Source organism: Pteropus alecto, unplaced genomic scaffold (assembly GCF_000325575.1).
Source record: "Pteropus alecto unplaced genomic scaffold, ASM32557v1 scaffold21, whole genome shotgun sequence".
Lineage (NCBI taxonomy): Eukaryota > Metazoa > Chordata > Mammalia > Chiroptera > Pteropodidae > Pteropus > Pteropus alecto.
Window position 1 is genome coordinate 25,271,102 of NW_006436282.1, and position 15,410 is coordinate 25,286,511.

Consider the following 15,410-nt stretch of genomic DNA (forward strand, 5'->3'; position numbering starts at 1 on the left):
GCCCCTCGGGGTTTCCTTTCCCAGACGCCGCCGCCCCGGGGCCAGTGGAGGGCGGGCGAGGCTCGAGTCTGGAGGAGAAGGAGCCTGGTTCGGGCTTAATTTTTTAAGAAAAAGGGGAAAGCGAACGTCTGGGAAGGGCGCCCTCCCGAGGAGTGGGAAGGGTGGGGAGGGTCGCCGGGAAAGGAGGGACCCTCTGGAGATGCGGACTGGCGGCGTTTAAGGAAATTAATTTTCGAAAGCATTTCAGTAGTCTGTTATTCTCTTAAGAAGCCCTTTCATTTCCTTTCCTCCCCCACGTATTGGAAAAAGAGCAAGGCCGTTTCATTCACATTTTCCACTCCTGAGTTCCATTTCGTACTGTGTGTATAGTGGGAAATAAGCAACTGAGATTTTTTTCTAACACGTTTTCACTTGCTGAGTTACATTTTGAGGGTACACTGTTTCACATCTGGGTGTTTATAGTGTAAGGAAAGAATATGTGACGTCCAGGTGCTTGCTTAGTTACCGAAATAACTTATTGCGGGTTTATTATTATAGTTCAACTTTAAGGTTTCTTTTGGCTTTATTTTGATAAAAGGGAAGAATATCTTCTCAATTGCCTTTGAGACTCTAAATGAACAGATAATTTACATTCAGAGCATTTTGCTTGGTTTACATATTTATATACATGCAGGCGGTGAACATAGTCAATCCATCTCCCCTCGCCTAACTTTGAAGCAAGTTGAGGAGGAAAAGCTTTTTAGGCATTAAGTGTACAGGTACGCAAGAAATGAAGTTTATGGAATCCTTACAGACTGAAAGATGGTACCCTAGGATATAAACAGTTACAAAGCTGGTCCCTGCTGCCTGGATTCCTTATTCCTCCAAATAGCAAGGGAAGGAGCAAGAGGGGAGGGCAGGAAACAATCTTTCATCCCTCCCAGCTGTTCAGCGGGTGGGGCTAGAGGAGATGGGATTGAGTGGAGCTATGAAATAAATGCGGACGCTACATGGACGGTTTGTACGGCAGCATTGTGTCAGTCTGTGATGGGACAAGATGGAGCCAAGTTCTTCTAATACAGTTTTTAAAAGTATCACATCCATTCTTAGGCTTACAGAATTGAAGTTCATAACTGATACTGGAAATTTATTTTGTGTTTACATCAAGTAGACTTGAATTTACAGAAAGGATATATTGTGGTAATGTAGTTAAGAATTTTTGGTTTCTGGTTTTGATTTGGAGAAAAGGTATTTGATATATAACTACATGAAAGGTAGTGTTATCAGTATATTGTTTCAGAAGTTTGTTATAAAATTGGTTGTTGGATTTGTGCATTTTCTCATAGAGATAATCTTGAATAAGTCATGCCAGAACTTCTGAACTAGTCTGAGACAAGGTAGGACTCCTGATAGACCTGAGAGCAGTTGTAGAGAGTTAATGAGTTAACAACAACACAGACACACACCCAAAAAAAGCTTGAGGAGGAGGAAGAGTTAGATCTGTGGTTTTCAAGGTCTCATGAATGGGGGATAGTCAGATGACAAGACCAGTTAGAGTGAAGATCATGGTGGAGCAGTTTGGTTTCAGACTTCTTATAATTTGATGGTATACATATTCACTATATACTCTACTCTGGGTTTTGCCAATAAGCGTATTCTTACCAGACTAAATTATCAGTTGAGAACCATGTTTCACATTTTGAGCTAATAAGCTATATTCAGTTTTTGACTAGAGGTCGAAATTATTGTAACATTAACGTTTATGCATTTTATTAAATTTTAAGACAACTTTTTGTATCTTTTTTTAACGTACTAAGTTTGGACTGTAAATGATGTAGGATTTATTGTACAATGAAACTGATGTAGAAAAAATGTGTTTTTGCGGAGTAGAATTTTAAGGTAGTATGATTATAGGTTAGTCCTGCCTGATGAGAGCATACTCTTAAGTGTAGACTCTTGGTCTCTACAGCAGTGTTTTGTAGACTGCAAGTTGAGACCTATTAGTTGATTTTGAAATAAATTTTGTGTATTCTACTTATGCTTTTTAAAAAGTAGGAAAAGAAATAGAAAATAGCAATAGAGCACACTTAATATAATATGGGGGGTGGAGTTAAATTTTGTTAAAGTAGTAGCATTGATGTTAAGCCATTACTAGCTTAGGAGTTTTAACACTCAAGTTCATTCATATAACAAATATATGTCTTGTGTCCGCTGTATGCTGGGCACTAGAGAAACTGAGTTAAATTCTGTGACAGAAGTAGAAAGCATGGTGATTAAGAGCTTAAGATTTTGGAGTCAGACCTCCATTCACATTTCTAAAGCTTAACTGAACCTTGGGTAAATAACTTTCTCTGTTTTCTTCTCTGTAAAATGAGAATTTTAAAGTTACTGGAGAATTATATGAAAATGAAATGAGATAAGATATGGCAAGTCCTTAGCCTGGCATATAACACTCAGATCTTAACCTAAAAAAAAGTCATCAGACTATATGGCAATTGACTACTTTTCTGCCTGCGTTGTAAGTTTCTTAAAGTCAAGGACTGTATTTTGTTCACTTTTGTATTCCCAACCTTGCATTTACTTAGTAAATCATTTGTGATATGATTTAAAGATATATGTACAGTGGGAAGAGTACAGAGCAGGATACCTTTTTCCAAACTGGAAAAGGTGAATCTTTAAAGATAAGTAGGAGTGATTAGGCAGAGGAGGAAGGATGCTTAATCTGTGCTGAGAAATCATGGTGGTATAGATTATGAGGCTAAACACGTAAGCAGAGATCTGGTGTACTATGCTGAGGATTTAAAACAATCATTATTGAAGGATTTTAAAAGAAGAGGAGTAACCATGAGCATTGTGATAATTTCAGTAGGGATAGATAGAGCACCAAGGTGGGGCTAGTGAATTGAGGAAGGTTAATGTAGCAGTCCTAGGACCAAAAGATAAAAGGCATAAGCAGGGCATTGGTAAAGGGCGTGAAGTATAGGGGATGGTTGTGAGGTATGTGGTATGTGAGGGGATGTAGATGGTGAATGATGAACCTAGGATATCTGAGCTTTCAAGAGTATATGGGTGATGAATAGGTACCATTTCTTGAAATAGGTAAAACATGAAATTGAGAGGCTTGGAGGACATCTTAGTGGGCATGTCTAATAGAGTCTCAGTATCAGGACAGACATCTTGGATGGAAAATAAACATTTTATGATTATTGTAAATGTTTTCATTTGTGCTTTGAATTTTTATGTTTAGTAATTGAATCTTGAATAAAATTGAAATATTGAAAAAAGCTAGACTATAGTTTGGTCAATAAATTTGTTGGTACTTTTTTTTTTTTTTTAAGACTTGGTATTTGGGGTTTGGTGAGCAGAGTTGAAGGAAATAGGAGTAAAGTGATTTGTGCAAAACTTCTACATTCTTCAAAGTTAGACTAAGGTCACTAATTTCTTGAGTAGTACTAAAATGTTTACTTATGAATAATTTCCGCTGGTATATTTTGCAGCTGTAGTTGTTTCAAACTAAAAGTCATGCTAATGTTTCTTTATACAAAGACATTTTGTATCTTTATACCTTCAAAATGTCCACTCAGATTGTAATCAGGGGTTCTTTTTGAGGAAGATTTTGTGTAGATTGTCAATCAATTTTAGTGAATACTGTAAATATTTTGAGTGAGATCATTATTTGTGTAAGAGGAGGCAAAATCTTCATAGTAATTCTATCTCAGTGCTTTCTTTTTATACTCTTATTAAAATAACCAGGGTACCATTTCATTTGTTACATGTAGCAATCTGGGATATAAGGGGATCTAAACAAGAAAAATTTTTTCAGTAAGTAATATACTTTAAAGCATCAACATTTTAAACTTTAATTTTTAAGTTTCATAGACATACTTAGTTCCTTTTATGATTAATTTAAACAAATTAACCAGTAGGGAAAAAAAGCCATTAAGTTGTTTCAGTCACTGAAAGTTAATTTGTATTCTTTTTTAATTGCATATATGTATTTTTTTCATGATTGTAATTAGTGGTATATTAGTGGTTAGTGGTTCTTAACCCTGGTCAGGCATTGGAAACACTTCCAGTGTTAACACTCATGCAGGCTCATTAATTTACTAGGTGTGAGGTTGGGTTGAAAAATTTGCATTTTAAGTAGTTAAGTAATTCCGATGAACCTTTAGAGTTAATAACCTCTGGCATGAATTATATATTATGAGATAATATATATGAAAGTACTCTGTAAACTCTTAAATTTTATACGAAACCAAGGTATTATTCACTTAATGTTAAATATAGTTTTCTATTTATTAACCTATGTGAAGATTACTTGAATATGTATATGATGTTCCCTTGTTGTTATCCTAATTTGCCGACCATTTTTTATTTTTTATTTTGAGACGTTTCATAGTTTCAGTATTTTTGAATTTTAAGTGTTGCTTTCAAGAGTATCTTTAAGTTTCTGCTTTCCCCAGTTATTTTCCAAGGGTATTTGTTAGTTTAGTACCTTAAACTTGTTTTAGTTTACGTTTTCTATATCACTGGAGACACATTTCTTATATATAAACTGATAAGCTTCTCTATTTTCGGGTAAAATATACTGAACTTATTAAAATCATTAGAAATATTTGGTTTTGTGTTGTGACATAATACGGGGGCTGTTAAGAAATGCAGTATGAGAGTTGTTTTTGTTTTTTAACTGTACATAGCTTTTCACATTTTTCTGTTCTTAGATGTACCTGCTTGCTTCTGTCCTTGAAGTTTGTAGCTATCCAGTTTGCTGTTACAAATCTTTGTGTTTTAGTTGCTCAGTTTTTATTTCCTGTTTCATATCTGTATTGAAAGTCTGCTATATGTTAAGCACTGAGTTAGATTGCCATTTCTGTTTCCTTGTTGTGTTCTGTAGAATTGATATGCTGAGTGAAAAGGAAATCAAGTATAAATGATTAATGTTTTATGGATGCGTAAAATAAATGTGCAAGAAGAAGAGAACTTCAGAAACCAAAATATGTAGTCATTGTATAATTTGCAAAGACTGTATGTGCTCAGAGGACAGCCTTTTTAGTTTTCTCGTTGCTGAGAAGAGTTAATCAAGTAGCTAACATTTCTCTCTCTAGTTTAAGTTTGGAAACGTGAGAACTGGGCATGAAAAGATAAAATTAGTGATCTTAGAACTGTAGTCATTCTTGTCTTGAGTTTTCTATTAGAATATAAAAGTTGGTCTAATACAGAACAACTAAGAATTACTTTATGAAATGATTTCATTCACTTGTGAGCCGAAAAGGTAACTAGAATGACTTAGTTGGCAGTCATGCTCACCAAAAGTAGTTAAGTTAGTGTTTGTGATGTCGTGCTGTTAGATAATTATGTAGGGGTAGTTCCTTTTTTTTTTTTTTCTTTTTTGAAATCTTGGAGTAATTTTAGATTTGCTGAAAAGTTGCAGCCCCTATCTTTTTGAAAGTTAAATATTTGGTCAACGTGGAGGGAATGCAGAAGTAATACCAGAAACATACAAACACATCATGTTATTTGAGAAATGCACCGTCAACATTAGTACTGGCCTAGAGCAAGGGAGTAAGGGAGGAGTTTTATGCCTGATGGAAATTTATTTGAATCTGTGTTGGAAGTTTTTGGTTTGCGTTGGGAGATAGCACTGATTTTTAACTGAAGGATGACTGTTGTGATTCACTAGTTGATTTCATTTAACAAATTAGAATCTAACCAAGATGAACAAAGGACTTTCTTTCCTATTGAGTAGCTTCCTCATTGGTCTTATTGCTTCTAGTTTCTTTCCACTTCATTCAATAAATGTTTGTAAGATTATTGTACCCAAAACACTACTTTCATAATTAGTCTATTGTAGAACTTTAAATATCTATTATTTATAGTATAGGCTACTAAGGTTCTCATTTAAAATCCTGTTTCCTGGGCCCTAAGAATCTAATTCTCTATTTCTTGGCTGGGCCCAGGTATCTGTTTTTATCAAGCTCCTCAGATGCTTCTGATTATAGTCAGGATTGAGAATCACTTATGTGCAAGATAAAAAACCCAGAGGCTTTAATAATAGCTGTTCCCTATTGCAGATTGTACTTATTGTATGTGAAGTGTCAAATGTTTCATGTATACATTACAATAACCTCATAAAAACATTATCCTAGCAATCTAAGGCTCAGAAAGGTTATGTAACATACCCAACAGAGCATAGCTCTGAGTTACAGCAGATAACTGGAATTCATATTTCTAGCTGTATTTATACTGCCTTATGATTCTGTGTTCCTTCATTAAAAACTTAGGCAGTCATTTCAGGTCCTTCTTGGTTTGGCTGTTTCCTTCTACTCAGATCAAATCATGTTTTGTATTCTTTCCTCTGCTTATGCTTTTTTTTTTTTTTTGCTTATGCTAATCTTATCTACCTTGAAGTTCCATCATTAAGGAAGGTTCAGATCAAAACTCATTCTGGGGAATTTTCCCAAGTATCTAAGTCTTTGATGATACTTTCCTTATCCTGAACTTCTTTAAGACTACTCTTTTAGTAGGTAAGCACTGTCAATTTTTAATGTATTATCAGTTATTGTTTATGTTTAAGATTACAAGTATTGTTTGTGGGGTAGTACTGCAGTTTTGCAATGGTTGGCATGCTTTTTTTGAGCCGCCCACTGATCTCTGGCTTTATTGTATATAGTATCGATCTTCAGTTGAATGATGCTTTTATAATGAAATATAAGTTGACCTTGGTTTTGGATAAAATTATAATTTGCAGTTTTGAGGTCTCAAAATATTTTGTTTACTTCAGTAGCTCAACAAGGCAGGCTTTTCAAGTCTTTGGTTGTAAATTTATAAACATACATAAACATTTATCGTAATTTATTAATAATTTCAACAATAATATAATTTGGTTTGCAATACAGTGTTTTGAAAGTACTTTTCGTAGGAACTATATTAGTCTGCTAGGGCTACCATAACAGATTACCACAGATTGGATGGCTTAAACAACAGACATTTATTTTCTCATCGTCTTGGAGGTTGGAAATTCAAGGTCAAGGTGCCAACAGCTTTGGTTTCTGGTGAAGTCTCTTCCTGGCTTGCCTACGGTCTCCTCAGTGTGTCCTCACATGGCCTTTTCTCTGTGCACGTGTGGAGAAAGAGAGATATGTCTAGTGTCTTTTCCTCTTTTGAAGATACCAGCCCCATGGGATTGGGGTCCTACTGTTATGGTCTCCTTTAACCTTAATTATCTCTTTAAAGGCTCTGTCTTTCAAAACAGTCATAATATAGGAATTTTGTGGGGGAAAAAATTCAGTCTATAACAGGACTTGAATTTCTATGATTCTGGATGGTGTAATATAGGTAAGTTAAAGAAAATTAAAACAGGTAACAATGAATACTTATATTTCTTTTCATTAGAAGAGCAATGCTAAGATGACTATCGGTAAAACATTTTTATGAGTCATGGGATTCAGTATTCTGACAAGAAATGGCTTTGATGTCTTTAAAACACAAGTTTGAAAGATATATTACATAAATAATTCGAATTCTTCCGCAAAACTGTTGTGTTCATAATAAATGCTACAGTAAAATGCAGAGAGTATATGTGTGTGTGTCATGAGCGCACAAGGCACAGTAGCGACTGATTAAAATGGAACAAAGTTAATCCTTTAAAATTTTTGAGTATATTCTTGATACTTTTCTTATTTCGATATTTCACAAAACCTCAGGATTCGAAGATGTAAGTCATTTAATCTAATGTCCAGTATATAGCTGCAAGCATGTATGACTGTTGAACACTTGAAATGTGGCTAGTTTGAATTCAGATTTGGTATGAGTAAAATACACAGGATTTTAACCACTTTACTTTGAAAAAATATATAAAATATCTTACTATTTTTTATATTGATTCATGTTGAAATAATGTTTTGGGTATAGTGAGTTAAAGAAAACATATTATTACAATTAATTTTACTTGATTCGTTTTGCTTTTTTTAAATCGACTACTAGAAAAATTTTAAGTTACATGTGTGGCTTGTGTTATATTTCTAATGGACAGAGCGGATCTAGCCTGTGTTAGAAACTCATTACCTTCTGAGGAAGCACATTTCATCTTTGAGTAGCTGTCACTGTTAATTTTTTTCTTCCTATTTTTTTATTTATTTTGTTTGTCTTTGGTATTTGTATTCAGAAGTTCTCATTTACTCCTTGAGACCAAAAAGATAAGTGTAGCTTCTCTTTTAATTTTATTATTTAATAGTTTGAAAACAACTCTTTCTGAGTCTTTTGTAGAGACTTTAGTCTTTCTATTTCCTTTAACAATGTTTATATGGCAGGGGGTTACATCCTTCCAACCATCATTGTTATTGCTCTCTAAACTTCATTTGGTACATATCCCTGCTGACACCAAGAACTGAATATCTTGTCATCTTAAAATTACAGATCAGGATACATCTCTCTTTTGTATTGTTCTACATGCCGTATGTCTTTTAATGAGACCTACAGGTAAATTACCTTTTAGTGTAACTTTATTGATTTATGGAGCATAATATCAACTAAGATGTCTCTACCTTTTCCTCTTATGCTATTTTATAGTACTCTTCAACACATTTTTTTTTTTAAATTAGAGGAACCTTGTTGATTGAATGGATGAAATGTATTCTACCATCTCCTTATTTTTTGTAGTCCTATTTTATAGTTCTGATCTTAACTGAAAGTTTGTCTTTCAGACTCTTGCTTGGGGGTGGGAAAAAGTACATGATTTAGATTCACATATTTCCATGTTAAATTTTATTTGGATTCTTAGTGTGTCATATAAATAAAGTTTTTGTTACCTTTCTCAGCTTTTATCATCTGCGGGTTTGACAAGCACATCTTTCATGTTTTTATCAAAGTATTGAATGATGTTATTTGGGTTTAATTAAGGATGGATCCTTGTGTATAATTCTGCTGAATTTGACATACAGCTAACCAGCTATTAATCCATCTGTTTTTATTAGTTTTTTTTTTTAGCCTTTATTTCTTTGTCTCACTCATATTCACATCATGATGGAAATCTTGTCAGAATTACCTTCTAAAATTGCTTCCTTTGAAGTCTAATGAACTTGTCAGAAATAGAAAATAAAGAACATATGACTTACCTAGTAAAAAAACCATACTGACTTGTGGTGAACACGACTTCATTTTCTATGTGATTCTTTTTTTAAAATGCAAATGCTTCAAGTTTCTTAATAATAACTCAAAAAACAGAAACTGGTATAAAACTAATTACTTCCAAGTCCAGTTAGCAAAATACAGCCAATGTTAAAATTTGATATATTTTCTTTTTGGCTTTTTTTGATACACCTTTTAAAAAGCTGTAATTGATGGCAGCACATGATTACGTTTCCCTTGGGTACTTAAGCTAAGTTATCTGCGGTGTTTAACTTTTTCAGAAACTGCCAAACTGTTTTCCAACATAGTTGTAATATTTTACAATCTTCATCAACTGTATATAAGAATTTTAGTTGCTTCACACACTCACCAACACTTGGAATGTTCACTCATTAATTTTAGCCACTCTAGTAGAACTGTAGATACCTCACTGATTTTAATTTGCATTTTCCTAATCGCTAATGATGTTGAGGATCTTAATCGTGTGCTTATTTGCCATCCATGTCTTTGGTGGTCTGTTGAAATCTTTGGTCCATTTTTAAGTTGGGTTATTTGTCTTTTTGAGTTGTCTGTTTTAGATATCAGTCCTTGGTTGAACTATGCAAATAACATTTCTCATCATACTTTTTCCACTATCTGTCACAAATTCTTGCCTGTCACAATTATTACTGCGCTGTTTGCCTTAATAGTGAATTTCTGTTTCTATTCTACATTTTTAAAATTGGATTTTTTTGTAAAAAGCTGTTCTCATGTATTCATTCATTCAATTACTTGTTAATATTGGTATAAGCACGTAAGTATTAATTTACTCATTGTTTTGTTGTTCAGATTGTCTTGGGTTTGACCATTGAGAGCTTTTTCAAGTTTGCTCCTATTCATCGTTTCATCATGTACCATCAATTTTTGGAGCACTTCCTTACTTTCTAGTTTATCTTGTTTTTTTTCTTCTTATCCCTGGAATCATTTCTCCAAGGAGTTCAGGTTCTTTTTTTTTTTTTTTTTTTTGAGAATAATATTTAGAAATCTAGGTCTGAGTAGTGTAAGTGCTCCTTGCTATTGGGGTATCATTACTTCTAGGTGTCTTTAGCAGATAGATCTAGGAAATTAATTATATACATTCCCACATCTTTATTTCTATATGTATCTAAGTGTGTGTAAATATATATTAAAAACCATGGATTCATACTGATACACTGTCTAGTCTACTAACACAAGGTTCAGTCTAGTCTTTCTCTTTTCCTTATTTGTGACTCCTTTCTCCAACTGTGAAAAACCTGGCTCTCATCCACAATTTATTTACATGTTTGTTCAATTCTGGTATATATAAAAATGTCGTTTTAGAATTGCTGTATAAATCTATTTACTTACTAGGAGGTTGTGTTTGCATTTACTTTTTGTATTTAGTCTTGTACTGTATGATTAAAATCTATTTTTCAAAGTTAACTTATGTTTTCTTCCCCTCTCTGTGTGGTTATGTTACTCATTTGAAATACAGTGAGCTTCATTTGTTACTGTTCTAGTCCATTTTGAGTTGTTCTCACATCCTGGCTGATTTTTTTTTTTTTTTGGAAAAAAATTATTGAAATATGAAAAACATGACTGGGGTGTTAATAGTCAGCTTCGTAAAACAGTATGTCCAGAAGTGTTCCCCACACCTTACATCTCTCCTACCCTAGTCTCATTCCTCTTTTCTACAGGTCTCACCCACACATATGGATAACCAATCTCATTGGTGTCTGGTTTAGTTTTTAGTTTCTTCCTACATTTTTGCACAAATGAAAAGAAACATGTAATAAAAGAGATATGAACAGTATATGTGAAAGGTAGGATGCAGATCTTCTGTTTCCTTGTTTATCTAATGTTTAGTAGTTTTATCCATTTTTGAAAATGAGATATTGAAATTCAATTATTATTTGAATTGTCTTGTTTCTCCCTTCCATTTAGTTAGTCTTTGTGTATTCGGGGACTCTGTCGTTAGGGGCATATTTGTTTGCACCATCTTGATAAATTCTTAGTGGTTCGGTTATCTTGTGGGAGATCCTCCAGTGACCCACCAGACAGGTCAGATAATAATGGTAGGTGGTTCTTTGGGAATGGGGTTTTGAAAGAGCCCGTCCTGCCTCCTCCAGTGGCTGACAGACTGCCAGTTTTGGCCATTGCCGTTGGTTTTTAAGGCTCCTGTAGAGCTGGGGAAGGAAGATGAGAAGGCGCAAGTTACAATGCAACAAGTGCTGCTGTTTTCCTGAGATTCAGCCCTTTTTATTAAATAAGCACTCTGGATTGCTGCAAGCCTTTTCTTAACTTCCAGAGTTCTGAAGAAGTTGATTTTGATAATTTTGCCAGTTTCTCATTGCTTTTAATGGAGAAAATTTTCTGTGATCTTTACTCTGCCAGTTTCTTTAATGCCATTTCAGTCTATATCCTTTTAATTTTCCGGTCCATACACAAGAGAACGGTTAAAGGTACATAATACTGTGCCAACTGTGTAATACAGGTTTTCTTCACTATTTGAAAGTAGAGTGTTCCTGTAAACCTTTCATAAACTGAAATAGTGTAAGACAAAGAAGCAGTTACTATTAATTTATATGGAAAAGTTTTTGAGTGTTTCCAGATCCAAAAAATAACCAAACAAATCATACCAAGTATGCTTAATTATTTCCAGTTTTACACTAAGCATACTCCCTTACGAGCTCTCTTAGGTTTTTCTGATACCTTAGGACACATCTTGCCAACAGATGCATAAAATAAGTTGAGATAAAGCACGTTTGCCGAGAGACAGTTCAGTGTGTGGCGGCTTTATGTTGAGGGTGGTGAGTGAGGTTTCTGGGGAAGGAGCTTGGTGGTGCCACTCGCTGCTTGGGCTGTGAACTGCCTGTGTAAAGGTTTGCTGTACAACAAATACTGAACGAACGTTATTTTCCTTAGTGAAAACTGATACTAATGTAGGTCTTTCGGAAAAGCGAAGTGGCGTAATATGAACTTTTGAGAAATGGTGGATGCCTGTAATATTTTTTTCATTTAATGTATTTTTAATTGTCCTACCTAGTCTTCTAAAACTTTTAATAGCTGCATGATATTTTAACATATGGGTGCACCACATATATTATTTGTTTCACTCGTTTTGGGAACTTGGTTTTTGCAGTTTTTCACTATTAACAGTGCCTTGTTGAACGTTTTTCCATCTAAATCTTATATATTCCTCAGATTATAAATTTATGGAAGCAGAATTTGTTGAGTCTGAGGGCATGAAAACTTTAAGCTTATGGTCAGCATGCTCTTCAGAGAAGTGTTTTAAATTTATATCCCACCAGTCATGTGGAGAGTACCTACTTTTTCACATCCTCACCCAGTACAGGGTACTAATAATTATTCATTTCAGTTTACACTCTCTAGTAGATCTTTTGGCAATGATGAAAATGTTCTATGTCTGTGAAATGTTTTATAGCTATTATGGTGGCCACTAACCACGTGTTTCTTGAGTGCTTGAAATGTGACTAGTTCTGAATGAGGTGTGCTATATTTTAAAGATTATTAAAGAAGAAAAGAATGCAGAATAATGAATAATGTAAAATGAATCATAATTTTTATACTGATTGCATGTTAAAATAATAATATTGTATATGCATTGAGTCAAATAATTCACATTATTAAAGTTAATTTCACCTTTTTACTCTTACTACCTTAATGTGTGCCTACTAGAATATTTACTATTACACATATGATTCACCTTATATTTCTGTCAGACAGCACTGGTGTAGACTCCAGACCATTCTCTTTTAAAAGCTCAATTTCTTTAAAGCCTATTTAACAACAGCATTTTCTCAGCCTTCTTAAATTTATCAGTCACCACATCTTTGTTTCCTTCTTATTCATTAAAGATGTCACTGAATGCTGAGTTTTCCTTTCCGCCCCAAACACTTATTTATCATCATTCTGGGACCTTTTTAGTGTCCATATGTAAAACTTGTTTAATAATTTAGCCTCACAGTTTCTGGATTCTGCTTGAGCCATCATTTTAATGGCTCCATTTTGTTATCATCTGGAAATTCTGTTTCTTCAGCTAAATAATCTTAATTTTAGGGCCCATTCTAACTACAATTTCCTATTTTTAGTTATCTCACTTCCTTCCTTCCTGTTTCATCCTTGGCCCTCTTCATTTTTGTTCACTGAAATGCTTCAACTGCACTTGTCAGCTCCCTTGATCCCTTGTGTACTTTTGTGCATCCTTTCTGCAAAATAAGTTCCAAATGCATCCTACAGATTATTGGCTTATACTTTGGTTACGAATTGCTACGGGTCTTCAGCCTTAACTAATGGACAGAATTGCTTCACTGTCTGCTGTGTATTCCTAGCATTTCTCCCTGTTCTTGTGGTTGCTAATTCAAATCTTTACCTCTGAAACTTTCTGTTCCTCCCCTCCTCATTCAGGCTTAGCAGGTGATTTTATCTCTGGTGCTTATAGAAAATCCTGTCCTCACTTCAAAACATTGTCTGAATCCTAACTTACCTTCCTTTTTTCAGCCACTTGTCTACTTGATCTTTTCTATTAGCATTTAAACAAATGCAAGTATCCTTTTTTTAAAAAAATTCTTAAAACCCTGCCTTGACCCTGTGTTACCCTCTAGCTTCTGCCTTCTTGCCCTTCTCTTCATAGATAAGCATTCAGAAAGATTGTTTACATTTGCTACCTACAGTTATTCACTGCTTATTTATTTCTGGCCGCCTTCTTCCTTTGTATTTCCCCTATCTTTACACTGCTCTGACAGTATATGGATTCTTCTGTGTCTTTATATTGACACTCTAGAGCATTTGGTAGAGTTGATCATTTCTTGCAGAAGGAAGCCACTACTGTTGACCTCTTTGAACTTCTCCTGTGAACTGCTTTCTTTGTTCTTCTCTCTCACTTTCTCCTGGATTTGTAGAGGTGATGGCGGAGGTGGCGGTGGTGGTGTAGGATGTAGGTGTTTGTTGTGGCCTGCTTCCTATTTTGTATACTGTATCTGGATTCTTACCCTTGGCCTTAATACCATTTAAATGTTGATGACTTAAAATGTTAGTATTTATCTAACCTTGATATTTTTAGAACTTCTAACTTTTATATACATAGCTGCCTAATAGACCTACGTCTCCCCAAAGTCCAGTTAGCACCTTAAACTCAAATGATTCCTGCCTTTAATGATTGGTGCCATCATTAATCCAGTTGTTGAAACCTAAATTCAGAAACCTGAATCTTCCCCTGACCCAGGTTAGTTACAAAGACCCGTCAGTTCATCTCATTAATATCTAACCCAGCACTGTCCCAGTAGAAACTAATATAAGTCACATATATAATTTAAGCCTTTTCAGTAGCCACATTTAAAAAATAAGAAGTGGGTGATATTAACTTTAGTATTATATTTTATATAACCCAACATATCTAAAATTTTATTTTAACATGAAATCAACATAAAAATTAAGATTCTTTTTCATTTTTTAAAGTAAATTTTTAAATTCTGACACGTACTTTATACTTACAGCACATCTCAATTCTAGGTAATTTTAAGTGTTCAGTAGCCACATGTAGTTAGTGACTACCTTATTGGACATGAGAGTTCTAACTTACATTTCTCTTTATCCCCACTGCTTCTATCTTAGTTCAAGTCCTAATTTCTTCCCTGAGCTACCACAGCAGCTCTTGGGATTGCTCCAGTTTATCCTCAATATTTTGTTAGTGGTAATTTTCTAAAATATGAATGTGACTGAATATTAATTAATGTAATTGTGCATTCTTCTGCTTCAAATCCATTAATGCTCTCCATAAGCTTTCAAGATGAAATCTAATCTGAGTTCCTTAGCATGGCTAACAAAGTCTTTCATGATCTGGCTTTTGCTTAATAACTTTCTTGCACTTTAGCTCCTAGGCTCTGAACCTGAGTTGTGTTGAGCTGTTCATAGTTCCCATAAAGAGCCATGCTTTCCTCTTTTTTGGGAGGCCTTTGCAGTTACCACCTAGCCTACCTGAGACCCAGTTAATTCTCTAGCACCTACCCACATTTCTCATCAAACCAAGGCCTGCTAGTCCTTCAGCATCTGAAGACTCTGACCCCCGTATAGGACGAAGCACCCTTCCTTTTTTGTTCTCATAGCCATCTTTTTGTGCTTGCCTACATCATAGTAATTATTACTGTGTTATTATAATTGCCTTCTAACTTACCTGATCTTAGATTCTTAGTTTCATAAGCAAGGACCTTGTTTTATTCACTTCACATTTCTAGTTGCTAGTACATACCTTGTAAGGGTTTGATAACTATGTCGAATGAATGAAA

General features: G+C 34.4%; 1 protein-coding gene across 4 annotated transcripts in view; it reads left to right on the plus strand.

The window, feature by feature from the left end:
- SEPT7 (septin 7) overlaps positions 1-15,410 on the plus strand; it is a 71,599-nt gene that overhangs the window by 818 nt on the left and 55,371 nt on the right. For 2 of the 4 annotated variants that reach the window (XM_006912062.2, XM_015589476.2), the window contains exon 2: positions 924-925. In XM_006912062.2, coding sequence (XP_006912124.1) covers positions 924-925 — 2 coding nt within the window. Of the gene's footprint in view, positions 1-923; positions 926-8,072; positions 8,078-15,410 lie in introns of all 4 variants that reach the window. The other 2 variants (XM_006912061.3, XM_015589475.2) reach the window with 1 other exon arrangement.